Here is a 26,558-nt window from a genome sequence, read left to right on the forward strand (position 1 = left end):
AGCTAATTTTAAGGAGTTCCTAATAGCCAAATCTGGGACAGAATCTGAACAGCAAAGTATATAACAAAAATAATGGTTTAAAACTCTAGGGTAAAATAAATACCCATGAGTTAAGAAATAATTGAATAAACACATGAGGAATAAGGGACAGCTCTTTACAGAATTTAAATTAATAAATACAGAAGGAGGGATCCCTGAGTGGCTCAGCAGTTTAGTGCCTGCCTTCAACCCAGGGCCTGATCTGGAGTCCCGGGATGGAATCCCACATCAGGCTCCCTGCATGGAGCCTGCTTCTCCCTCTGCTTGCGTCTCAGCCTCTATCTCTGTGTCTCTCATGAATAAATAAATAAAACCCTTAAAAAAAAACCAAAAACAAAAAACAAACAGAAGGGCAGCCCGGGTGGCTCAGCAGTTTAGTGCTGCCTTCAGCCCAGGGTGTGATCCTGGGGACCGGGGATCAAGTCCCACATCAGGCTCCCTGCATGGAGCCTGCTTCTCCCTCTGCCTGTGTCTCTGCCTCTCTCTCTCTCTCTCTCATGAATAAATAAATAAAATCTTAAAAAAAAAAATACAGAAGGAATGAAAGTCACCAGTAGGCAAACATCACAGTAATAATTATAGACAAGAATGATCAGTGAATGTTAAAATTAACATATTAAAGTATAATGAAAACAGTATTTTTAAAAAGTTTATTTAAGTAATCTCTACTCCAAACATGGGGCTCAAACTCATGATCCCAATATCAAGAATCTGGTGCTCTTCTGACTGAGCCAGCCACCTCCACGAGAAAAGTATTTTTGCATAGTCACAAAGCATCTCCCCACAAGATACTTATCAATTAAAAAAGAAAGTTTTACAAAGGGGAAACCTGGCAGGTACCAACTCAACCAAGTGACTGTAGTTAACATTACTAGTAGTGAGATATATAGATAACATTATATAACACATTGAGAAGAACATAAACATAATTTTTGTGATCTTTCAGCAAAAAATGAATAGTCTAAATTTAACCATTAGGGGGCACTTCGGTGGCTCAGGGGGTTGGCTGTCAGCCATGGGCTCAGGTCATGATCCTGGGGTCCTGGAATTGAGCCCCACATCAGGCTCCCTGATCAGCAGGAAGCCTGCTTCTGCCTCTCCTCTGCCTGCCACTCCCCCTGCTTGTATTCTGTGTGTCAATAAATAAATAAAATCTTAAAAAAAAATTTAAAGGAAAAGGCAGACAAATCCAAATTGAAAGATATTCTACAAAACAACTGGTCAGTACTCTTCAGAAGTATCAAGGTCATGAAAGATAAAAAACACTGAAGAACTATGCTTTATGGTAAGAGACAAGATAACTAAATTAACATGGGATCTTCAACTGGATCCTGGAAAAGAACAGGGAACAGATAAGACAAATAGCAAAATGTAAATAAGGTCTGTAAATTAGTCAAAAGTCTTGTATCCAGTAAATTTCCTGGTTTTCATTACTATACCATGGGCACCTGAGTGAAGAATATATAGGACTTCTTTGCACTACATTTACAATATGAAAATAAAAAGTTTTTTAAAATGAAAAAAAAATTTTTAAAGGGCAGTGGGCAATAAGACCTAAACAGACACTTTAAAAAACAGTATATCCAAATGGCCAATAAACCCATGAAAAAGTACTGAACATCATTACCCACCAGGGAAGTACAAATTAAAACTGCAATGAAGAAAAAAAAAAACTGCAATGAAATTCCACTATACAACCAGCAGAACAGTTAAAATAAAAGACTGACAATATCAAATAATAGAGATGATGAGGAGCAATTGAAACTCTCATACATTGTTGGATGAATTGGCACAACCACCTGACAAACTGGTAGTATCTATTAAACATATGCCCACTTTATGATCTAGCAATTCCATTCCTAAATATTTAGCCAAGAGAAAAATATTTACATGTTCACCAAAAACATAGAATGTTCATAGCAGCAATATAGTTTATAATAGCAAAAAAAAAAAAGTTAACTATTAAATATCCATCAATAGTGTAAGCAATTGGGGTGCCTGTGTGGCTCAATTTAAATGCCTGCCTTCGGCTCAGGTCAGATCCCAAGGTCCTGGCTCCCTGCTCAGGAGCATGTTTCTCCCTCCGCCCCTCTCCCTGCCGATTCTATCTCTCTCTTTCTCACATATGTTTTCTTTCTCTCTCAAATAAATATTTTTAAAAATAGTGTAAATAATTAATAAATTGCAGCACATTCTCATATAATGAGGAATACAATGACACTCAACAACATGGATGAATCTCAGACATAATACGGAAAAAACGAAACCAGGCGTAAAAGAGCACATGCTATACAATTGCATTTATATATGAAGTTCAGGAATGGGTAAAATTAATGGTAAATAAAAAAAAAAACTAATGGTGATAGACTTCTGAACAATGATTGTGGGAGAAATAACTGGGAAGGGGCATGAGGGAGCCTTCTGGGGTGCTGGCAAAGTTCTTTATGTTGATTTAGGAAATCGTGATACACCTGTACACTTCAGATTTGTGCACTTTATATATGCTGTATCTCATAAAAATGTTTTAAAAAACTATCAGAATCATGTTTTCATAGGGACATGGAGCAATGAGATGTCTCAAACATTGCTGTGCAAGCATAAATTTGTACACCCACTTAGGTCATTATTTTGGTACTATTTAGTAAAGTGCAAGATATCATATGACCCAGAAATTCCACTGTCAGGTAGATAAGTTCATGCACATGTATCCTCTGTAAAAGAATGCTGTGGCAGCACTGTTTATAAAGTCAGAAACTAGAAATAACTCAAATGCCCATCACTAATTGAAGGGATTAAGAACAGTGGGATACTTCAAAGGACCGAATACAATATAGCAAAGAAAACAAATGAACCATTACTATATTTAATATGACAATTCTCAAAAACATAATTGCACAAATAAACAAAAGAAAAAAGACAATATGATAGCATTTGCAAAAGTTTTAAAATGACGTTAAACTACAGTATAAATGATAGACAATGTAAGTGAAAAAACCTCATACATTTATCCAGTCACCCAAACGTAATCTCACGACCACCACGGGGGCACACAGCTAGAGGTGACCGACAACCAAAGCAACAGGGCCACACATCCAGGAACTCAAATGGTCACATAAGCAAAACCACACATTTACCAAGAAGACACTCAGTCACAACCGCACTGCCACAAGCACCACACGCCTGCAGATGGTCGCACAGTCACAATCACATTAACCACAGATAAAACCATATAGTATTCACAGGTACTTCCCCCGCCCTGTACTCTCAGCACACGGTCCACAATGTCGCACAACCACACACCACCCTTACCCTTATCACATCCACCGAGTCACAAGCTCCGCACACCCTCACACACAATGCCGCACGTGGTCCCAGTCTCACACACACACACATACACACATCACCGGGTCGCACCCAATCACACCAGCACAGTCACGGGCTCCCAGACTGTGCTACACACGAGTAATCACTGGAAGCACACATCACAGGAACAGCTAGTCACAACACACCACCAGACAAAATCCTACAATTTCAATCTAACCTCCTCCACGGTATAAAGCCGAGCCTCCGGCTCCGCCCTCTCCTGGGGACCCTCACCTCAGGCCTTCCAAGCTCCCAAAACAGCAGTACTCTCCACAGCAGTACTCTACACAACAGTTGCCGGTGTAGACCTGAGGGTCCCGCCAGCGCGTGACTTTAAGGCCGAATTCACGCGAGAATCACAATGATGCCGAGGAGTCCTCTGGGAAATGTAGTCAGAAACTTACCTGCGGCGAGCAAGATGGCTCCCGATCGCCCGGATTTCTCTCAGGGTTTAGTTGCGGCCTGGCTTAAAGGATTGCTCCCCTTCATGGAGCCGGGCACCGGAGGCCATGCAGAGCCTGGCGCAGTCTTAGGCAATGGCTTCCAAAGAAGACCACTCCGACGTGTGTGAAATGGGGATCCTTCTCGGACCCACCCTACTATCCCCAGGAGTTGCCTCAGGCTCAGGAAGAGGAGGGCTAGTTTGGTCTAGGTAAGATAACTCGCACCATTGAGCCTTCTGGGAAATGTAGTTTGGAGCAGGGAAAGCGGTGGATGGACCGTTGGAAATTCGTCTTGATTCTTAACAGCTTGTGCGTGGCTATACCCCCAGAGACTGCTGGGAGTGTTACTGAGCCCGAGGAGTGCGCAGGCTTCTTGGGTCGCCCCTTCGTCCTTTGTTGGGGAGTGAATTTAGTTTGGGGTTCGTCAATGCGGAGGAGTTGTGGAACCTGAGCTTCTGAGACTCAAAGCTAGGGTGGCCGAAAGGGAGGAGATTAGAACCTTGCAACGGGATTGGGGAATTGCTAAGAGGAAACGGGGTTGAAAAGGCCAAAAAGGAGGGGTTTCTGATGCTGCGAAGGGGGCTGTTATTTTTCTGTGCTACTGATTCCTGTATGAAAGTCAGGGCCTTAGGAGAATGATGGGGCAGTGAGACAGCCTTCGCAGGAAGCAACTAAAGAGATTCCTGGTGTTGTGTGTGATTTAGGATGTCGAGAGTCGTCGTGGAGAGAGGGAGAAGTGGGACTCAGGAATTTTGTGTGTGGGTGTGTAATTGATAATTGATAGTCACTGTTATGAATGACTGGGATTGTGTTTTGGAGAGTAATCGCTGAGCCACAATGGTAAAACAAGGATAGATTTTCCTGGAACATTAAAAAAAAAAAAAAATGATGGGAGAAAATTTGCATAATTGAGCTGACAAGTGAGTTAAAGCTTGACTTGTGTGTAAAAACTAGCATTTTTATGGAATTGAAATAAAAATAGCATTGTTTTCTTAAAATTTTAAAAAAAGATTTTATTTATTCATAAGACAGGTTAAGTAGAAGCAGAGGGAGAAGCAAGTTCCCCGAAGAGCAGGAAGCCCTCTGGGGGACTAGATCTCACGGCCCAGAATCACGACTAGAGCAAACGCTTAACCAACCAACTGAGGCCACCCAGGCGCCCTGCGTTGTTTTCTTAAAAGAGAGTCTGTTTGAAAGGAAGTCTTTTTTTTTTTTTTTTTTTTTAGTCGGGTGCTGGCTCTTGCTTAGAATACAGATCCTGGAGACAAAGCAGTTCAGTCTCGTATTCTTTTAATGTCCTGGGGAAGGGGTGTAGGTCTAGGGGAGCTGACTTGTGAGATCCTAGACCAAGAAATAGAGTGTGAAGGCTAGTGTCGACTACTGTAAATAGCAGAGAAGTGAATTAGTGTTATTTTCTGAAGGAAAAACTGGGCTTAGAGAGATCAAGAATTGTAAATTTAGTGTCTCAAGGAGCCTACTCAGATTAACTAATGTATTAATCCCCTCTGGTTACCCCTAGGCCAGGTGGATTTTGTTGGGTGTAAAAATAGATTGCTCCTAATTGCAAAGATGCATTCTCCAAGTAATTTACTACAGTTGCTTTTAACATAATTTTATTATATTTTACTGTTTTAAAGATTTTGTTTTTAAAGTAATCTACACCCATGGTGGGGCCAGAACTCAGAACCCAGGGATCAAGAGTCTTATATTCCACTAACTGAACCAGCCAGGTGCCCAGCATAATTTTAAATAAAAGGAGAAAGTAAGATAGTCATGTCTAAATATTTGTGTAAGTAAATTTTATATATACAAACAAAATCTTGGAATAGGATAAAATTCTTCAGGATAATCTTGGCAAGAAATAAATAAAACCTATTTAAGAAAAAGTTTAAAACCCTGTGAGGGTACACAAAAACTTAAATGAAAAGCCTTACCATATTCTTGGATAGAAATCCTTCATTCTAAAAAAAAAAGAAAAAAAAAGAAATTCTTCATTCTAAACATGTTATTTAAATTAATTTATGAATTTAACATCCTGTTGAAGATAATATCTTTCTCTAGATAGGTAGGGGTTATTTTAAAATTCAAATGGAGAGGTACCTGGGTGGCTCAGTCAGAAGAACATCTCAGAACTCAATCTCAGGGTCATGAGTTCAAGCCCAACATTGGGTGTAGAGATTACTTAAATATTTTTTAAAAAGTAAAGTTCAAATGGAAAAACAAAGGCAAGAATAAATTGGAAGAAAAAAGCCATGTGGGGTACATGGGACTAATCTTACAACATAGTCTAAAACTTCAAAATTTTAAATAATATGGGATTGTCATCTGACTGAACAGACCAGTGGATCAGAATAGAGAATCCAAAAATAGAATAAAAACAAGAATGGGGCATGTGAATGGAACATATCAGATCAGCTGGGGAAAAGGTGGACTTTTTCAATAAAGGTAATAGGACAACTTGATAGGTTTTCTAGGGAAAAAAAGTGGATTACACCATGTACTGAATCCAGAATTAACTCCAAAGAGGTCAAAATTTAAAACTGAAAAGATTTAAGTTACAAAGACTGCAAACTTGAGTGAATTACTTTATAACCATGGAGGGGGGAAGGTCTTTCTAACTTCAAAATCTGAAAAATCAAAACATAAGAGATTGATTATCCCTTCTACATGAATTAAAAAAAGAGTTGAAGTGACAAACTGGAAACATTTGCATTTTATGTTACAAATGGCTAACCTCCCTAATATATAAGGAGCACCAAAAAAATTGATTAAAGGACTAATAACCTGGTAAGAATAAAGAAAGAGATTAGCAAATAATACACAGAACAAAGTCTACATGTTCTCAAATGTGTGGAAATATGCTCAACTTCATAAATAAATTCCATTAAAACTATATAGAGATACTGATTCTTATGGAATGGCAGAAATGTCCCCCAATTTGAAAAACTATATTGCTAGAGGGATTGCAGATTGGTACAGACTTTTTGGAAGGCAATTTGGCAACATATTTCAAAATTCCAATTGCATTTATTTCGCTGAGCAATCCTACTTCTAGGATTTTATCCTACAGTTATGATGATATGTATCCAAGATTATTCATATAGCAGTCTTCACAATAGCAAAAACTAGCCATAAATAAACCATTGGACATAGTGCAACATTATGTAATGGGAGAAAAAACTGAGAACACTATGGCCTGGTACAAAAAGTCTCCAAAATATATTAAATAAAAACAAAAACAAGATGAAGAACCTTATGTTGTACTAATCTACTTTTTGTATAAGAAAGGGGGGAATGGATAAGAATAAGTATTTGTGTTTGCATAAAGAACAAATTTGCAAAAGAAACTAATAAAAGTTATTTCTTTGGCAGCCTTTGAGGGCAAGAAGATGGATAGGGACAAAGAAGGGAGTAACTTTTCACCATATACTCTTTTGGGACATACTCTTTATTATGTATAAATATTGTATTATGTTTTTATTCATTGTTATCTTTACATGAGAAGGAAGAGTTGCGGGCTCCTGGGTGGCTCCTGGGTGAAGGCAGCAGTTGAGCGTCTGCCTTCAGCTCGGGGCGTGATCCTGCAATCCTAGGATCGATTCCCACATTGGGCTCCCTGCATGGAGCCTGCTTCTCCCTCTGCCTCTGTTTCTGCCTCTCTCTCTGTGTCTCTCATGAATAAATAAGTAAAATCTTTTATTTTTATTTTTTATTTTTATGATAGTCACAGAGAGAGAGAGAGAGAGAGGCAGAGACACAGGCAGAGGGAGAAGCAGGCTCCATGCACCGGGAGCCTGACGTGGGATTCGATCCCGGGTCTCCAGGATCGCGCCCTGGGCCAAAGACAGGCGCCAAACCGCTGCGCCACCCAGGGATCCCTTTTTTTTTTTTTTTTTTAAAGGAAGAGTTGTGTTCTTTACATTTCTTTTCAGAAACCTATCACAACTGGATTCTGCGCAGTTTCCTTGGCTTGAGATCACTCTTTCATTTTTCTAATTCTAATCTTCTGATCACAAAGACAAATAAAACAGCAACAAAAACATTCATGAATTGTTTTTCCACTGTCTTTTTAAAGTTAGGATTCTGTCATTGACCATCTTCCCTTAATCTGCACTTTTTTTTTCTTTTTTTTTTTTTTTTTTAGCAACCACGTCCTTACCATTGTTTCAACATATACTGACTCATGAGCGACAAATTTGCTTCCATTCTAGGCCTATCTTTTTTTTTATTGTGGTAAATTATACATAAGATAAAACTTACCATTTTAACCATTTTTAAATGTATAGTTCAGTGGCATGAGTACATTCACGTTATTGTGCAACCTATCCATTTCTAGAGATTTTTAATCACCCTAAACTTAAACTCTGAACCCATTAAACAATAGTGAGCCACCCCATCCCTTGTAATCCTTTATTTTTTAAAGAAATAGAAATCCTTTTTTAAAAATTTGTTTATTCATGAGAGACACAAAGACAGAGACAGGCAGAGGGAGAAGCGGGCTCCTGTAGGGAGCCTGATGCGGTACTCAATCCCAGGACCCAGGATCTTGACTTGGGCGGGGAGGCAGATGCTCAACCACTGAGCCACCCAGGTGTCCCTCCTCTGTAACCCTTATGCTATTGTCTATGAATTTGACTGTTTTAGTACTGCTCATGTAAGTGAAAGTACACAATATTTTTTTGTGTCTGGATTATCTGACTCGGCATATAATATTTTAATGTTCATCCTTATACTCTGTATCAGATTTAATTCATTTTGAGGGCTGAATAATATTTCACTGTATATTTATACCACATTTTGTTTTTATTCATTTATCTGTTGAAGGACATTTGAGTTGTTTCCATCCTTTGCCTGTTGTGAATAATGCTGCTGTGTTGTTCCCATCATTTGCCTGTTGTGAATAAGGCTGCTGTGAACATGGCTGTACAGCTATGTCTTAGAAACGTCGCTTTCAGTTCTTTTGTGTGTATACCTAGAAATGGAAAAACCAGACCATATGGTAATTAAGTTTTAATCTTTGGAGGAATTGCCATACAGTTCTCAGTGGCTGTACCATTTTACATTCCCTTCAGCAATGCACAGGGATTCCAATTTCTCCATATCCTCACCAACACTTGTTATATTGTTTTTTTTTTTCTTTTAATAATAGCCATCGTAATGAGTGTGTTTCGGTTTGTATTTTTTAATGATTAATGATGTTGATCATCTTTTTGTGTACTTATTGGCCATCTATATATCCATGCAGCTGTGCCTATGGGGGTAGGCATGGGGAGGGGGTGGACTCTCTTCCAGGTAGAGGAGGTGGCAGGTTTTTGAGTGGCTCTGTCTAGAGCTCATCTGGGATATGGGTTGTGGTCAGGCTAGAAGAGAATATGTTCTGTAGTTATAGTCTATTCTCTGAGAATATAGAGCGCCATGACCTAGAAAAACAAAGAGTTATGGCCAAATGCAGACACCTGTGAGTTTTGTCTATAAGTGTGGGAGGGGAATTGATTAGATTCCTTTCACCTACTTTTCTAACTCTATGATTGTATTTATTTATTTTTGTTTTTCAAGTTTTTATTTAAATTCCAGTTAATGTATAGTGTAATCTTAGTTTCAGGTGTAGAATTTAGTGATTCATCACCTAAATACAACACCCATCACTCATCACAAGTGCCCTCCTTAAAACCCATCCCCCCTACCGAAAAACCTTTTAAATTGATGATTTCTGAAACATATTTGCATGTAAAACCTGATTATTTTCATTGCTTCATTACTGAAGTATTTGCTGTTGGCTTTCAGTGATACTGCTTATTTATTTGGAAATTTTCTTTTGGTACTGGAGTGGTAGATCTAGTTTTTGTGTTTGAGGTGTTCTTGAATTATTTTGTGATCCTTGACTGTTCTTTCTAATTTAATATGACCTAAAAAATTGATAATAATATCTGAGCCCATGGGTTGAAAGGGACTGGGAAGGTAACTTAGCCTGTTTTGTTGTTGTGGTGGTTTTTTAAGATTTTATTTATTTTATTTGAGGAGGGTAGGAGGAGAAGCAGTCTCCCTGCTCAGCAGGGAGCCTGATGCAGGGCTCAATTTCAGGACCCAAGATCATGGCCTCAGGTGAAGACAGACACTTAAATGGCCGAGCCACCCAGGTGCCCTTTAATCTGTGTTTTCATCTGCTATCTGCTTAGCCTCTTCTCTCCAAGTGAGTTTTCTTTGTGATTTAGGTTTCTCTAGATAATATTCTGAGAGAGTGAAAATTATAACAGTCATCTTTCTGGGAAGGTTGAGAGACCCACTGCTCTTTTGCATTTTTTTTCCCCAGCCACATTCTGTGTATGCTTGGTAAAAAATCAACTTTATTTAGGTAACTTCACAGTAAAACTTAACCATTTTAATTATTCAGATAGTTTTGCAAATAATTACCTGAGTACAAAGTCAGGACGCTCTTTTGTTTTCTTCTAAAAGTTTTAGTTTTACATTTAAAAATATTTATTTATTTACTCATGACAGAGAGAGATTGGCAGAGACACAGGCAGAGAGGGAAGCAGGCTCCATGCAAAGAGCCCAATGTGGGACTCAATCCCAGGACTCTGGGATCACGCCCCAAGCCGAAGGCAGATGCTCAACCACTGAGCCACCCAGGCGGCCCTATAGTTTTACATTTTATATTTAGATCTATGATCCATTTTGAGTTAATTTTCTCTTTTTTAAAAAAGATTTTATTCATGAGAGACACAGAGGCAGAGACACAGGCAGAGGGAGAAGCAGGCTCCCCAGGGGAGCCTGATGTGGGACCGGTCCCTGGATCCCAGATTACAATCTGAACCAAAGGCAGACGCTCAACCACTGAGCCACCCTGATGTCCTTGAGTTAATTCTTCTATGAGGTTTATGATAAGGTTTTTTTTTTATGATAAGGTTTTGTTGTTTGTTCATTTATTTTGCATATGTCCAATTTTTCTAGCACCATCTGTTGAAAAGACTATTTTTTCTATATTGAATTGCTTTTGCATCTTTGTCAAAAATCATTTGACTATATATGTACACTTCTGTATTCTAATCTGTTCTGTTTATTTTTACACCAATACAACACTCCCTCTGCCCAAGTCTCTCTTGGGCCCAAGTCTGTGTCTCTCATGAATAAATAAAAATCTTTAAAATAAAAAAAAATAAAGTAGGTTTACAGTAAGTCTTAAAATCAATATTGTAGGGATCCCAGGGTGGCTCAGCAGTTTGGTGCCTGCCTTTGGCCTGGGGCGTGATTCTGGAGTCTCTGGATCCAGTCCCTGCATTGGGCTCCGTGCGTGGAGCCTGCTTCTCCCTCTGCCTGTCTCTGCCTCTCTCTCTCTCTCTCTCTCTCTCTGTCTCTCATGAATGAATAAATAAAATCTTTTAAAAAAATCAATATTGTGAGTCACACAACTTTATTCTTCACATTTGCTTTAGCTATTCTGTTTTTTTTTTTTGTTTTTTTTTTTGCATTTCCATATGAATTTAGAATCAGGTTGTTTAGGGACTCCAGGGTGGCTCAGTGGTTGAGCATCTATCTGCCTTCTGCTCAGGGTGTGATCCCGGTCTGGGGACCAAATCCTGCATCATGAACCCTGTGAGGAGCCTGCTTTCTCTCTGTCTACATTTCTGCCTCTCTCTCTCTCTCTCTCTCTCTCTCTCGTCTCTCAAGAATAAATAAAATCTTAAAGAATCAGGTTGTTTATTATACAAAAATACTGCTGGAATTTTGATTAAATTACATTGAATCTATACATCAACATGAAGGTAACTTACTCATAAACTATATTTTGTCTTCCAATCTATCAACATGAATTAATCTTGGCTTTTTAAATTTCTTTCTTCAGTTTTATAGTTTTCAGCATATGGATTCTGCACTTTTTTTTTTTTTAAAGATATATTTACTTGAGAGAGAGAGTGCTGCAAACATACAAGTGCAGGGATGGGCTGAGGAAGAGAGAGAGAGAATCCCAGGCAGACTCCCCACTGAGCCCAGAGCCTATTGCAGGGCCGGATCCCAGGATACTACATCATGACCTGAGCTGAAATCAGACACTCAACCTACTGAACCACCCTGCCCTCCCCCTACACTTGTATTTTTAAATATAGGCATCAGTGTTTTGTTTGGGAGAATTATCAATTGTAGTTTTCATTTGCTAGAGTATAGAAATAAGGTTGATGTTTATAGGTTGACCTTGTATTCAGTCTTAATAAAGTCACTTATTAGTTTTAGGAGTTTTTTGGTAGACTGCTTGGAATGTTCTAATCATGTCTATAGAGACAGTTTTAATTCTTCATTTCCATTTTGATGCCTTTTTTTTTTTCCTTTTTCTTATTTCACTGGATATGACTTCCAGTATGACATTGAATAGGAGTGATGAAAGTGGACATCATTGTATTGCTCCTGATCTGGGACAGGAGGCATTCAGTCTTTTACCATGAGTGATAGGTCTTCTCTTAATGTAAGAAAAGTCATTTCTATTCCTAGATTGCTAGATGTTTCCATCATGAATAGACATTAAATTTTGCCAAATGTTTTTTCTACATTAATTGATATCATATATTTTTATTTTTAGTTTATTACTATGGTATATTAATTAGTTTCCATATATTAAACCACTGTTGCATTACTCAGATAAAAACCAATTTGCTTGTGATGCAGTCTATATTGCTGGCTTTGATCGCTAACTTTTTGTTGAGCAAATTTGTGCCTATATTAAAGAATACTGGTCTGGATAAATTTGTGCCTATATGAATAAAGAATATTGGTCTGTATTTTTTTTGTTACTGCCTCAGTCTGATTTTGGTATCAGAGTAATGCTAGCCTCATAAAATGAGTTGGAACATTTTCCCCCCATCTGTTTTTTTTCGGTAGAGATTGTGCAGAATTGACATTATGTATCCTTTTGAGTATTTGGTGGATTACAACCACAAAACCATCTCAGCTAGAATTTTATTTTTTGGAATTTTTTTTTTAATTTTATTTTTTTATTTATGATAGTCACACAGAGAGAGAGAGAGAGAGAGAGAGAGAGAGAGAGGCAGAGACATAGTAGAGGGAGAAGCAGGCTCCACGCACCGGGAGCCCAACTTGGGATTCGATCCCGGGTCTCCAGGATCGTGCCCTGGGCCAAAGGCAGGTGCCAAACCGCTGCGCCACCCAGGGATCCCTCGTTTGGAATGTTTTTAACTATGAGTTCAATCTTCTTCTTTTGTCAATTGAAGTATAGTTGTTATATCATTATGTAAGTTTAGCATACATAACATGTTGACTTGGTATATTCATATATTGTGGTATAGTTGCCATTGTAGCATTGCTAGCACTTCTATCATATTATATAATAATGATTTCTTTTTTGTGGTGGGAATAATTTAGATTTCATCTCTTAAAAAGTTAAACATGTATAATACCATATTGTTATCACTCTACTGTGCACTACATCTCCAAGACTATTTATCTACTAATTACAAGCTTTTATTCTTAAACAATAGATCCTATTCCTCCAGCCCCTAACCCTTGGTAACCACCATTTCACTCTCTGTTCTTATTATTTTGTTTTTTGTTTTTGTCTTTCTCTGTTGGATTTATCTCATTTAGTATAAAATCTTCAAGGTCTATCCCTATTGTTGCAAATGGCAGGATTTCCTTTCTCGTGGCTGAGTAATATTTGTATGTGTGTATGTGTATACCTGTGTGTATCACATTTTCTTTATCCATTCATTGTTGAAGGGCACTTGGGTTGTTTCCATACCTTGGCTATTGTGAATAATGTAATAAACATGGGAATGTGTCCATCTCACCAATACACTATTATCATTACCTTTGGGTGTGTACCCCAAAGTGGTATTGTTCAGTCATATGATAGTTATGTTTTTAATTTTTTGAGGAACTTCCATATTGTTTTCCATAGTAGCTGAACAAATTTATATTCCCATCAATGGTGTACAAGGGTTCCCTTTCTCCACATCCTCACCAATTCTTATTATCTCGTCTTGTTGATAGCCATTCTAACAGATGTGAAGTAACATGTTGTGGTTTTTTTTTTTTTTAATTTGTATTTATTTATGATAGTCACACAGAGAGAGAGAGAGGCAGAGACACAGGCAGAGGGAGAAGCAGGCTCCATGCACCGGAGCCCGACGTGGGACTCGATCCCGGGTCTCCAGGATCGCGCCCTGAGCCAAAGGCAGGCGCTAAACCACTGCGCCACCCAGGGATCCCCACATGTTGTGGTTTTGATTTGCATTCTCCTGATAAGTAGTGATGTTGAGCATCTTTTCAGGTACCTGCTAGCCATTTGGATGCCCTCTTTTGAAGAATTTCTTTTTTTTTTTAAATAATTTATTTATGATAGTCATACAGAGAGAGAGAGAGAGGGGCAGAGACATAGGCAGAGGGAGAAGCAGGCTCCAGGCACCGGGAGCCTGACGTGGGATTTGATCCCGGGTCTCCAGGTTCACGCCCTGGGCCAAAGGCAGGCGCCAACCGCTGCGCCACCCAGGGATCCCGAAGAATTTCTATATAGTGCCTCTGCCCATTTTTTAATTGGATCATTTGAGGGATTTCTTTGTTGTTTTGCTATTGAATAGTATTCATTCTTTATATATTTTCGATATTAAACCCTTTTCCAATGTATACTTTGCAAATAATTTCTCCCATTCTGTAGGTTGCTTTTCATTTTGTCGATTCTTTCTTTTGATGTGCAGAAACTTTTAAGTTTTCTGTGGTCCCACTCACTGATTTTTGCTTATTGCTTTTGTTTTTGGTGTCATATCCAAAAAGTTATTGCTAAGGCAAATGTTGAGGAGCATCTTTATATTTTCTTTTTGGAAATAAATGAAATCAAACCAGAAACAGAACTAGAGAATGAGAAATTAAACTAAGAACTGGTTTTTATAAACCTAAGCAAAAACAACAAACTTCTAACTAAACTAAAAAGAGGGCTCAAATAGATTAAATCAATATTGATAAAGGAGACGTTACAACTGATACAGAAACATAGGTTCATAAGAGACTACTATGAACAATAATATGCCAACACATTAGATGATCTAGAAGAAATGGATAAATTCCTAGAAAGACACAACCGGCTAAAACTATATCAGAAAACAATAAAAAATCTGAACAGACCAATAATGAGTTAAAAAAATTAAATCAATAATCAAAAACCTTCCAACACAGAACACCAGGCCCTGACAACTTCACTGGTAAATTCTATCAAACACTTAAAGAACTAATGCGAATCCTTCTCAAAATCTTCCAAAAATCTGAAAAGCGAACACTTCCAAACTCAATCTATAAGGCCAGCATTAGCCTGATGCCAAAGTCAAATAAGGACATTACAAGAAAAGAGAACTGTAGATCAATATCCCCAATGAATATAGATTCAAAAATTCTCAACCAAGTATTAATAAACTGAACTCAAGAATACATTAAAAAGGAACTCAAGAATGCATTAAAAAGGTAACTGATGGTTACCATGACCAACAGGAATTTATGACTGGGATGAAAGGATGTTTCCAGGTCCACATACCAATAAATACAACACATCACATTAAGTAAGAGATAAATAAAAATCACATGATCGTCTCAGTACATGCAGAAAAAGCATCTGACAAAGTACAATGTCCTTTCATGAGAAAAACACTAAAAAGACTGGGTATAGAGGAAACATACCTCAACATAATAAAGGCCATGCATGAAAATCGCAGCTAACATTACACTCAACAATGAAAAACTGAAAGCTTTTTCTCTAAGATAAAGAAAAAAGAAAGGATGCCCATTTTCATCCCTCCTATTTAATATAGTACTAGAACTCCTAGCTCGAGCAATTAGGCAAAACAAAGAAATAAAAGGCATCTAAATTTAAAAAAAGAACTGGAATCAACCTACAGAAATCAGTGGCATGTCTACATACTAACAATGAAACATCTGAAATAGAAGAAAGCTATCTCATTCAGGATAACATTGAAAACAAGAAAATACCTTGGAATAAATTTAATCTGTACAATAAAAACTATAAGACTTTGTTGAAAGAAATTGAAAAAGATACCAATAGAAAGATGTCTCATGTTCATGATTGGAAAGTTTAATATTGTTAAAATGTCCACACTACCCAGAGCCATGTACAGATTCAGTGCAATCCCTTTCAAAATTCCAGTGACATCTTTCACAGAGATAGAAAAAATAATCCTAAATTTTGTATGGAACCAAAATGACCCTGAATAGCCAAAGCAGTCGTGAGAAAGAACAGAGCCAGACGCATCACACATCTTGATTTCAAACTATACTACAAAGCTATAAAACAGTATGATACTGACATAGAAACACAAAATTATGGAAGCAGCCCAAGTGTCCACTGATAGAGATGAATGGATGAGAAAGATATGATATATATATGTAATACATATATATATATGATATTACCCAGCCATTAAAAAATAATTAAATCTTGCTGTCTGCAATGACATGGATGGCGCTAGATAATATAATGTGAAGTAAATCAATCAGAAAAACAAATACCATATGTTTTTACTCATATGTGGAACTTAAGAAATAAAACAAATGAGCAAAGGAAAGACAGACAGACAGACAAGCCAAGAAAGAGACTTAATTATCGAGAACAAACTGATGGTTACCAGAAATGAGGTGGGTTGGGGCACAGGTGAAATGGTAGGGATTAAGGAGAGCACTGGGTGATGTATGGAATTGCTGAATCACTATACACCTGAAACTAATATAACACTGTATGTTAACTAAACTGGAATTAAAATAAAAATTAAAAAGAGGGAAAGGAAAAAAAAGAAAGATTAACAGAATGAAGTGTATAATTAAATACCTGCATATACAAGGACTTCATATTCAAAAGGAGAACCAAGAACACCAAATGGATACTCTCTTCAACAAATGGTTTTGGGAAAACTGGATAACCACAGGCAGGAAAATGAACTGGGACTCCTATCATACTACACTCACAAAAACCAACCAGAAATGGATAGAAGACTTAAACATAAGATAGTATACTTATATTAGTCTGTGTCTCTCATGAGTAAATAAAATCTTTTAAAAAAAAAGAGTATTTAGGGAATAGATGGGTAGGGAAGATGCATACTCCATTAACATTCCCAAGCTTTTTCTTCCTATAACTCAATGGATCTGGCCGTAACCCTCTGAAATCAATAGTTTATTAGTACAGTTTTGCCTGCATCTTCTTGAGACCAGTACTTCCATACTAAATCTTTTGACTTAGGACATTCTTTTGAACTGCTAATCGACGTGTAGTTTGTTTTCAGAAGTCTCTGAAATGGGTCATTAATGGCACATTAGTAAAATTAACCCCAAGGTCTTACTTTTGCCCAAGTGCCAACAATTCAGTGACAAAGATTTTTTGACCAAACTTCAGTCACTTTTGAACTTTCTAGATCTGTGCATTTACTTATAAAATCAAGATTTAGTAAGAACCCTGTCAGTTTAACTAGAACCCTCTACCTTTAATATGTGATCACCCCTGATACCTGATCAGGTTCCTCACCCTCTGCCTTCACCCAGGGTGCTGTGTGATCAGGCTGGCCTGCCTTCAGCAGGGATCCTGTTTGGTTGGTTTAACCAGAACACCATTACCCCTGGTGTTTCCTTAGAATTTTTTCAGGCACTGACCCTCACCTTATTCCCTGACTATACATTTCCACTTGTCCAATCTTCAGACTGTGAACTTGCAGTCTACCTTGTAAGTTTTAGGAGCAGCATCTGCTCCTTTTCCACCTGCATTTTGAGTAATGTGAAACAGATGATGCTTTCATTGTTCCTTCATGTATCCTCAAGACAGGTTAGAACAGATGTATACAATTTGGAAACATGGTCCAGTCTGCTTCCTCCAGTTTGAGGGGTGAAACTGGGCAGCCCCTATCAATACCACGCAAGGGAGAGTTGGGACAAGAGTAAAAATGCCACAAAACATTACTAACATTTTGAAGATGGCTTTTGGCTTGTTTGGGCATTTGCTTGTTTCTATAAACCATTGACTGTTTTCCAGAGGTATTACAAAGTTGGCTCAGAAAGTTTTTTTGTTTTTCCAGTTTCTGTAAGGGAACAATAGCTTGGAGATTCCTAGTTCTGCGTTTTTAAGATGTCACTCCAGGAACTGTATTTTTATTTCCTGTTCCAATAATTTTTACTTTTAAATGAGTAAGGTCGGGGAAGCTTTATAAACTGCTAAAAATTACAGACCTTATCAAAAATACAATTGGGATTTTACTCTCCTAATGAAAAGTGCTTTTGTCTTACCACATATTAGGAGCACATAATTAAGCAGGAAAAGGATTGTCTTAGCTTGGGCATTGTAAAAAAAATACCATAGACTGGGTGGTTTAAACAACAAACATTTATTTCTTACAGTTCTAGAGGCTGGGGAATCCCATGATCAAAGTGCTGGCAAAATTCTGGTGAAGGTCCAGTTCCTGGCTTGTGGATAGCTGCTTTCTCTGTGCCGCATTCATATGACCTTTCCTTGGTGTATACACATGCAAAGCAACCTCTTATAATCTTTCTCTTCCATTTTATGGGTACTTTTCCCATCATGAGTGTCCTACCCTCATGACCTAATCTAAACCTAATTATTTCCTTACAGTGCCATCTCCAAATACCATCACACTAGAGATCAGGGCTTCAATGTATGAATTGGGGGGTGGGGTGGGGAGGGGGTACAATAGTCCTAATAGGGATTTTTCTCATTCACCCAACTAACAGACTTTTAAAAAATAGGTTAAGCAGGGATGGCATTCAAAGTACTTTGTTCAGGAGCCTCATGCTGAAAGACATGATCATAGTTTGAAAAATGCAAAGGCACACTATAATTTGGGTCAGACTTAAAATCAGAAATGTCATTTCTCCCAAAATAAATAATATAAATTTGATGCAATTCCAACTAGAATATCAAAGCATTTTTGTATTTCAAGAACACAGTCTTCATTTATATAGGAAGAAAATTAACTTAGAATAGCCAATAAAATTATGCAGCAAGGAGGACTTGGTCTTTTATGCAATATCAAAATATAATAAGGCTAATGTTAAATCAGTTTATCAACTAATATATTAATATAGAAGTAGAAAAATAGATTAGTGAAATGAGAATACAGAAATAGGTCTTGGTATAAATGAAAGTACAAGGCAGTTTCAGTTGAATGAAGAAAAGATCATGTGGTTAAAGGATTACATAGCTAAGTTTCAGTTGAACAGAAAAGGATGGTATTGGTAAAGAATTAAGAATAGGCCTTTCCCACTGACCCATGTCTGGAAAGATGACCATTCTACCAGTTTCCTTGAAGAAAATACTACTGTAGATTTCTCATTTATATCCTGTACCTGGACTGAGGCAGGTTGTGGGGAAGCTGTGAATTGGCATGTAGATATCAATAGTCTATGTGACTAAGGCATCATAAGTCTTGGGAAACCAAGGCAGCAGCTTCCCTGTGCTTAAGTGGGTATCAGTTTCACAACTGGGTGTGTATATCACACCACGCAGATGCAGTACTGGGTTACCATAAGATGTCCTGGATGAGAATGTTAATGTTTCCCAATGCTTAGAAACCACATCCATTCTGACCTTTTCTCCCCTGAGCAGTGTGGAGGCCCTGGAAACTGTGCTTACTTGGGCAGTCACAGGACTATGAAGGTGTTTTTGGTTTTTTGGTCAGGGCAAGGCTAATAATAAACTGTGTTAAAGCCTGTTTTGTTTTTTTGATTGGTGGTTCAAATCTGTGATTGCTGTTGGTGGACACCACAAGTTGGTCAGAACAATGTGACCAGCTGCTGAATAGATGGATTATTTTAACAAATTGTGCTTGTATAACTGGAAACCCATATGGAAGAAAATAACAAGGAATCCTCTTTTTTATATGACATTAAAAATTAAATTCTAGATAGACCAGATATTTACATATTGAAAAAAGCAAATAAACAACTTGCAAGGAAAACCTAAGAAATATACAATCGAAAGATTAAAATATCTTAACCAATTCATAAGCTTAGAAAAAATTAATACATATCTGGTTACACAGAAATTTAGGGTATTTTAATGGAAAAATCATTTTTGTGATTAGACAAATTAGACAAAAATTAGACAAATTCCTAATGTCTTTAATGTCTAAAGAGGTCTTAAAAATTGACAGAGATAAATAATCCTATAGGAAAATGAGCTAACATTATAAAAATTTACAAAGAAGCAAATCTAGGAGCAGGTGGTTATACTCATCAACATGAATTTAAGTAATATATCTGTTGCAGTGTTAGAGGAGAGTTGTTTTTGAAAATGACTGATAGCATCTATTAAAATAAAAAAAATAGCATATGTCCTTTGATCTAACAATCTCTTGTCTGTAATCTATCCCCTAGAAATAAACATATCTGATACTTAAGGTCCAATTTTAAGAGTGCTTATTGTAGTGTTCTTTGTGGTGGCAAATAACTAGCAACAAGTTGAATCAGTAAGGGGGAATGTCAGAGTAAATTTGAAGTGTGCAGTATCACAGATATTACTCATCTTACTCTATGTGACTATCCTAATCGTTGTTGTACCTTGGCACTAGCCAACTACTGGCACCAAAAGGTAATCCCTCCTAGTTTGGTTTGAATTAAGAGTTTTTGGGATCCCTGGGTGGCTCAGCAGTTTAGCACCTGCCTTCGGCCCAGGGCGTGATCCTGGAGTCCCAGGATCAAATCCCGCATCAGGCTCCCTGCATGGAGCCTGCTTCTCCCTCTGCCTGTGTCTCTGCCTCTCTCTCTGTATCTCTCATGAATAAATAAAATCTTTTAATAAAAAAAAATGAAGAGTTTTCAGTTGCTCTGGTGACTTCAAAACTGCACAAGCTCAAGGGTGAAACACTTAAGGAACATGAGGGGAATGCTTAATGAGGAATGGAAGAAAATGAAGGATAATTTAGATTCATGTAGATATACAGGTTATTTGGGTACATTACCCCAGAAAACCAACCCCTGGAATTTATAATCTTCTCTCAAGACCAATGTTCAAAACCTCTAACAAGTAGTATAGTGATACAGTTCTATTAGCATTTAATTATTTTGAACTTAAAAGAAATTGATATATTTGAAATATGCCTAAGGTTTAAATGTTGTGTATGCATTTTTATCACTATTCAAAAAGAGCACTAACAACTTTTTCTATGTTAAGTTGTTGTGGAAAGAGATTGAGTAAACAAAAATTTTCAGAAAGATTTGCTTCAAATAAAACAATACTGTTTAGGTCTCAGATCTTTTTTAGCACTACTTTCCCCAAAGAAACAAACAGGGGGTACTGATTGAGTGTATCTGGCAGATTAAGAAAAAAAGTCTGAGGTTAAAATTGAAGGTGAGATACACAAGAATTGACATTTTACTTAGTGGCATGTTTAAAAGTTTGAGAGTAACTTAGTTTCATCATTTTAAAAATATCAAATTCTTAATGCCAACACTAGTATGTGGACTTTTAAGATTTCTAATAAATATTTCAGTAGAAACCAATTTTTAATATCAAGTCTGTGCATATATTATTAAATGATCTTTAAATGAATGTAATCCAACCAACCTGTTGCACAATCATGCTATAACTTCTAAGAGATCACACAGATTAGTGACGTCACATGCAAGAGTAAATTTAAATAATTTAAGCTACCATCCCAATTTTCAAAAATGACTTATGATTTTAGAAATATTTCCTATAAAATATTAGCATCTATCTGGACTGTGAGTCTATATTACACGTACTCCATGTACACCTTTCCTAGTCCTATCTTTATCTTTTTTAATTTTCAGAAATAGTACAAACAATAAAACACATTACTATAACCCAGACGTAACTATCATTTTGTTATAGTTATCTGGAGTCTTTATTTCTTTTTAATCATAGTTATATAGATACAAAACTGAAGTATCTTTTAGCTATTTCTTTCCCACTACCTTTCTTTCTAGAGGCAACCACTTTTGGAAATTGAGTGTGTATCCTTCCAATTCATTCTTTAGCTTTACATAAAAATATTTATTCATAATCAATGCTTAATACTAGTGTTTGTTAGTGTTGATTTCATTCAAATTCAGTTACGATTATATTTATCCCTTCATTTTCACTCTACATGATTTTTCAGGTCTTTCTTTCTATGTGTGTGTGTGTGTGTGTGTGTGTGTGTGTGTGTATAAAACCTGTTACACTTTACTCAGAATATTCTACTGTGTGCTCTTATCACATTTTATTTATCCATTTCACAAGCAACAGATATTTGTTTCCAATTTTTTGCTAATATAATTCGTGCTTCAATGAACATAGAAGTACATGACTCCCTAGGTACATGTATCGGTTTTGTGGGGATATGCATGTATACTCAAGAGTGAGTATTCTGGAATCTATTTTAGAAATTCCCTCCTACTCCAAGGTTTTAAAAACATCCTCCTATAAAATTCTTATATTACTAAGTTTTGCTTTTTGCATTCTAATCTTCAGTACTTTTGGATTTTATAATAATAATGTATTACTACAGCAGAGATCTAATATTTTTCCACATGAAGAGTCAGTTACCCTGAGACCATTTTTTGAATCATCCATGATTTCCCTACCAACTGGTGATACCACCTCTATCAGTTAACAATTCCCCATAAAGGCATGCATGTTTCTGAAGATAATATTCTGTTCCAATTTCTGATTTCTACAAATGCACCAAGAACAAATAATTTTCATTACATATGTAGCAAAACATTTTTAAAATGACAGTTCTCTTAATGTCAAATCTTTATACCTCTTAATGCATCAGGTAGACCTTCCAGAACCATGTTGCTTGGTGTTCATGACTGGATCCTTACTTCAATTAGATTGCTCCTAACAGTACATCATTAACAATGTTTGTTGTGGGAGTTCTGGGAGTACCTAAGTTTTCATGATATTAAGATACTTATTAAAATTGTTAGTATTTAAGTTTTGAGTTGTTGGTAAAGTATTTCCCACATTCATGTCACTTTATTGTAAAACAAATATTCAGTGTAACATTAAATGTGTGTTCTGATGAAAGTTTTGCTAAATTCAAGGCATTCATAGAGTTTTAGTGAGTATGAATCCTCTGGTGTCTAATATGATGTGACTTCTGGCTAAAAGCTTTGCCACATTCACTACACTGATAAGGTTTTTCTCCAGTGTGGATTCTCATATGTAGAGCAAGAGTTGAGAACTGAGAGAAGGCTTTCCCACATTCATTACAACCGTAGGGCTTCTCACCTGTATGGCTTCTCATATGAACAGTAAGAGATGAGCTTTGACAGAAGGCTTTCCCACATATTTTACATTCATAAGGTTTATCACCTGTATGAATTCTCACATGCACAATGAGTGATGTGATTCTAGAGAAGGCTTTTCCACATTTATTACATTCATAGGGTTTCTCTCCTGTATGAATATTGTGATGTTTAATGAGGTATTGCTTCTGCCTAAAGATTGTTCCACATTCATTACATTTATAGGGTTTCTCTCCAATATGAATTTTCTCATGCTCAGTGAGATTTGATTTGCCACTGAAGGCTTTCCCACATTCTTTACATATATAGGGCTTCTCTCCCGTATGACTTCTCTGGTGTCTAATGAGGCTTGACTTCTGAATGAAAGCTTTCCCACACCCTTTGCATTCATAAGGTTTCTCTCCGGTATGTATTCTTTGATGGATAATAAGGTTTTCCTTCTGGCTAAAGGCTTTTCCACATTCATTACATTTAAAGGGTTTCTTTCCACTGTGGATATTCTGATGTTTAATGAGGTATTGCTTCTGGCTGAAGGCCCTTCCACATTGATTACATTCAAATGGTTTCTCTCCTGTATGGATTTTCTCATGCTCAGTGAGATATGATTTGCCATTGAAGGCTTTTCCACATTCCTTACATGTATAGGGTTTGTTTCCAGTATGATTTCTCTGGTGTTTAATGAGGCCTGGCATCTGAATAGAAGCTTTTCCACATTCATAAAGTTTCTCTCCAGTATGATGTTTCTGATGAGAAAGGAAGTTTCTTTTCTGGCTGAAGGCTTTTCCACATTTATTACATTTATATGGTTTCTTTCCCATATGACTTCTCAAATGTAGAGTAAGGGATGAGACTCGAGAGAAAACTTTACCACATTCAGTACATTCATGTGACTTTTCTCCAGTATGCATTTTCTTATGTTCTATGAGGTTTTGCTTCAGGTTAAAGGTTTTTCCACATTCATCGCATTCATGAGGTTTCTCTCTACTATGAATTTGATCATGCTGAAGGAGATCTGCTTCAAGCTGAAGGCTTTCTAACATTTTTATCATGCACAGATATTTTTTCCAACAAGAATTCCTCAGTAGCTCTTGACATGTGACATAGACAAAAGATTTTTCACATTCATCAGATTCATATGGTTTCTCTCCAAAATTAATCCCCAGGTAGCTAATGAAGTTGAATTTATAGTCAAAGACTTCACATTGCTTATCCTGAGATTAGACAATTACAGACTGGGATTAACTATATGACATCACTGTATTCTTAATGGTTCTTTCTTAGATAGCTTCTCTTATATGTTTATATTATGTTCAAAATTCCCTTAAGTCCCATACATATAGTCTTAAAGAAACAGTGTCTGTGCTCAGAGGAAGTACTTTCTGTTATGCAGGTTTTCTGAATTTTTTCTTAGCTGTATTTTCCTGGAGAAGAATGAGACTCAACTCACATGTCTTCCATGTTGTGTTTTTATTTATAAATTTCCCAGTCCTTTTCTAAAAGGGAATACAAAAAAATCATAATTGAAAAGAGCTATAACTAAAATATTTAGTGCCTCACATGTAGTAAAAATCCAGTAAAGTAGCTGTCATCATCAATACCACTAACACTTGTGATTTTTTCCAATGTTATTAATAAAATTTCAGAAATGTGATATTGTAAAACAGTCTTTATTTCAAACCTAGTTTACCAGTATAAAAGAAAGCTTAAACACAAGTAACATTTATAGTTGCATGTAGCTTAAACTGCTTTTTTATGTGGGGCTCAATTCACAACCCTGAGATCAAGACCTGAGCCAGATCAAGAGTTGGACACTTAACTGACTGAGCCATTCAGATGCACCCCCCCCCCTTTAAAAATGTTTTAAATTTACTTTTTTCAGGTGCCCCTTAAACAGCTTTTAATGTAATTTTGTACACTTTATAAATAAGTAAAATAAAACATAAAAACCCCATGACAAACAGGATGAAAGGACAAACGCATAAAATTGGGAGAGCCTCGGGCAAAAGGATAAAAAATAATATGAATAGAAGAATTATTAAAGAGGATGTGTGGTTAAATAAGATAAGCTCTATTTTTCTGAAAGTCCATTAAAATGACATTAAGAGGATGAAGGGCATATATTCATAAGCATTAAGAGGCTGGAGAGACACCAGTGGATGAGATGTTTTAGGAAATTTTGGAAGGACAGAAAATAAAGAATTATAAATTAACAGCAGAATCGAATGACTTAAAAGCCCACAGAAAACGGTGCCACCTAGAAACAAGGTAATTTGTCAACACAAAGGCTCTATAACTGGATAGACTAGGTGAGAGTGGAAGGTGAGACTTATAAAAAATGATTATAAAAGCAGCAGCCGGGGGGATCCCTGGGTGGCTCAGCGGTTTAGCGCCTGCCTTTGGCCCAGGGCATGATCCTGGAGTCCCAGGATCGAGTCCCGTGTCGGGCTCCCGGCATGGAGCCTGCTTCTCCCTCCTCTTGTGTCTCTGCCTCGCTCTCTCTCTCTATATATGTCTATCATCAATCAATCAATCAATCTTAAAAAAAAAAAAAAAAAAAAGCAGCCAATGTACCCAATCTTCTTAACTGGAAGGAAATAGGAATTTATTATCCAAAGTATAAATAGGAGGCTCCAAATTTAGTGATGATAGGCAAAGTAGATTATAATAGTGAAAACAAGGTAATGAGTAAAAGTTCTTATGCAGAATAGGGTCCTAATCCCTTTCTAGTGATGCTTGTTAGAAATGCTGGGGTTACTGGTGTCAGACAACAGAAGGGTTCTTTTCTGAAAAAAATGAGAAGACCATGAGAACATTTATAGATACTAACATTTGGAGTCCTATAAAAGAAATATCTAGATATCTGATTGAATGATGCACAGCAAAGCCCACCATTTTATAAGCTCCAACCATGCATACCTACTACAGTAATATTTCTGGTACTTCAATGTTAAATATTAATATAGCACAAAAAAAAAATCACAAAAATTTGATGAAAGCTCTAAGGTGAAAGATCAAAACAAGTAGGAAAAAATAAGGAAAGGAACAAAAGAACACACACATACAATACTATAATTAGTACTACAGAAAGCTAAAAATGAGAAGACCATGAGAACATTTATAGATACTAACATTTGGAGTCCTATAAAAGAAATATCTAGATATCTGATTGAATGATGCACAGCAAAGCCCACCATTTTATAAGCTCCAACCATGCATACCTACTACAGTAATATTTCTGGTACTTCAATGTTAAATATTAATATAGCACAAAAAAAAAAAAAAAGATCACAAAAATTTGATGAAAGCTCTAAGGTGAAAGATCAAAACAAGTAGGAAAAAATAAGGAAAGGAACAAAAGAACACACACATACAATACTATAATTAGTACTACAGAAAGCTAAGAGCTTGTATAACACTTAAATATTAACAGGGTTCTATAAAAAGTGC

The 26,558-nt window shown here is 36.8% G+C and overlaps 2 protein-coding genes and 1 long non-coding RNA gene across 8 annotated transcripts in view; 1 reads left to right on the forward strand and 2 right to left on the reverse strand.

Annotated features, from left to right (window-relative positions):
* Positions 1 to 3,943, reverse strand: part of LOC121485474 (zinc finger protein 566) — a 30,320-nt gene extending 26,377 nt beyond the window's left edge. For 3 of the 5 annotated variants that reach the window (XM_041745927.1, XM_041745926.1, XM_041745923.1), the window contains exon 1: positions 3,637 to 3,728. The gene's annotated coding sequence lies outside the window, so the exon portion shown is untranslated. Of the gene's footprint in view, positions 1 to 3,580; positions 3,729 to 3,806 lie in introns of those variants that run through there. The other 2 variants (XM_041745924.1, XM_041745925.1) reach the window with 2 other exon arrangements.
* Positions 3,929 to 26,558, forward strand: part of LOC121485486 — a 97,049-nt gene continuing 74,419 nt past the window's right edge. Inside the window, exon 1 of the long non-coding RNA XR_005986296.1 lies at positions 3,929 to 4,054. This is a non-coding gene — a long non-coding RNA (uncharacterized LOC121485486). The remainder of the gene's footprint in view (positions 4,055 to 26,558) is intronic.
* ZNF260 (zinc finger protein 260) overlaps positions 18,205 to 26,558 on the reverse strand; it is a 129,328-nt gene continuing 120,974 nt past the window's right edge. The window contains exon 6 of one of the 2 annotated variants that reach the window (XM_041745903.1): positions 18,205 to 24,043. In XM_041745903.1, coding sequence (XP_041601837.1) covers positions 22,922 to 24,043 — 1,122 coding nt within the window. In that variant the 3' untranslated portion in view covers positions 18,205 to 22,921. Of the gene's footprint in view, positions 24,605 to 26,558 lie in introns of both variants that reach the window. The other variant, XM_041745901.1, reaches the window with a different exon arrangement.

The sequence above is a fragment of the Vulpes lagopus genome, chromosome 2 (genome assembly GCF_018345385.1).
Source record: "Vulpes lagopus strain Blue_001 chromosome 2, ASM1834538v1, whole genome shotgun sequence".
Taxonomy (NCBI): Eukaryota; Metazoa; Chordata; class Mammalia; order Carnivora; family Canidae; genus Vulpes; species Vulpes lagopus.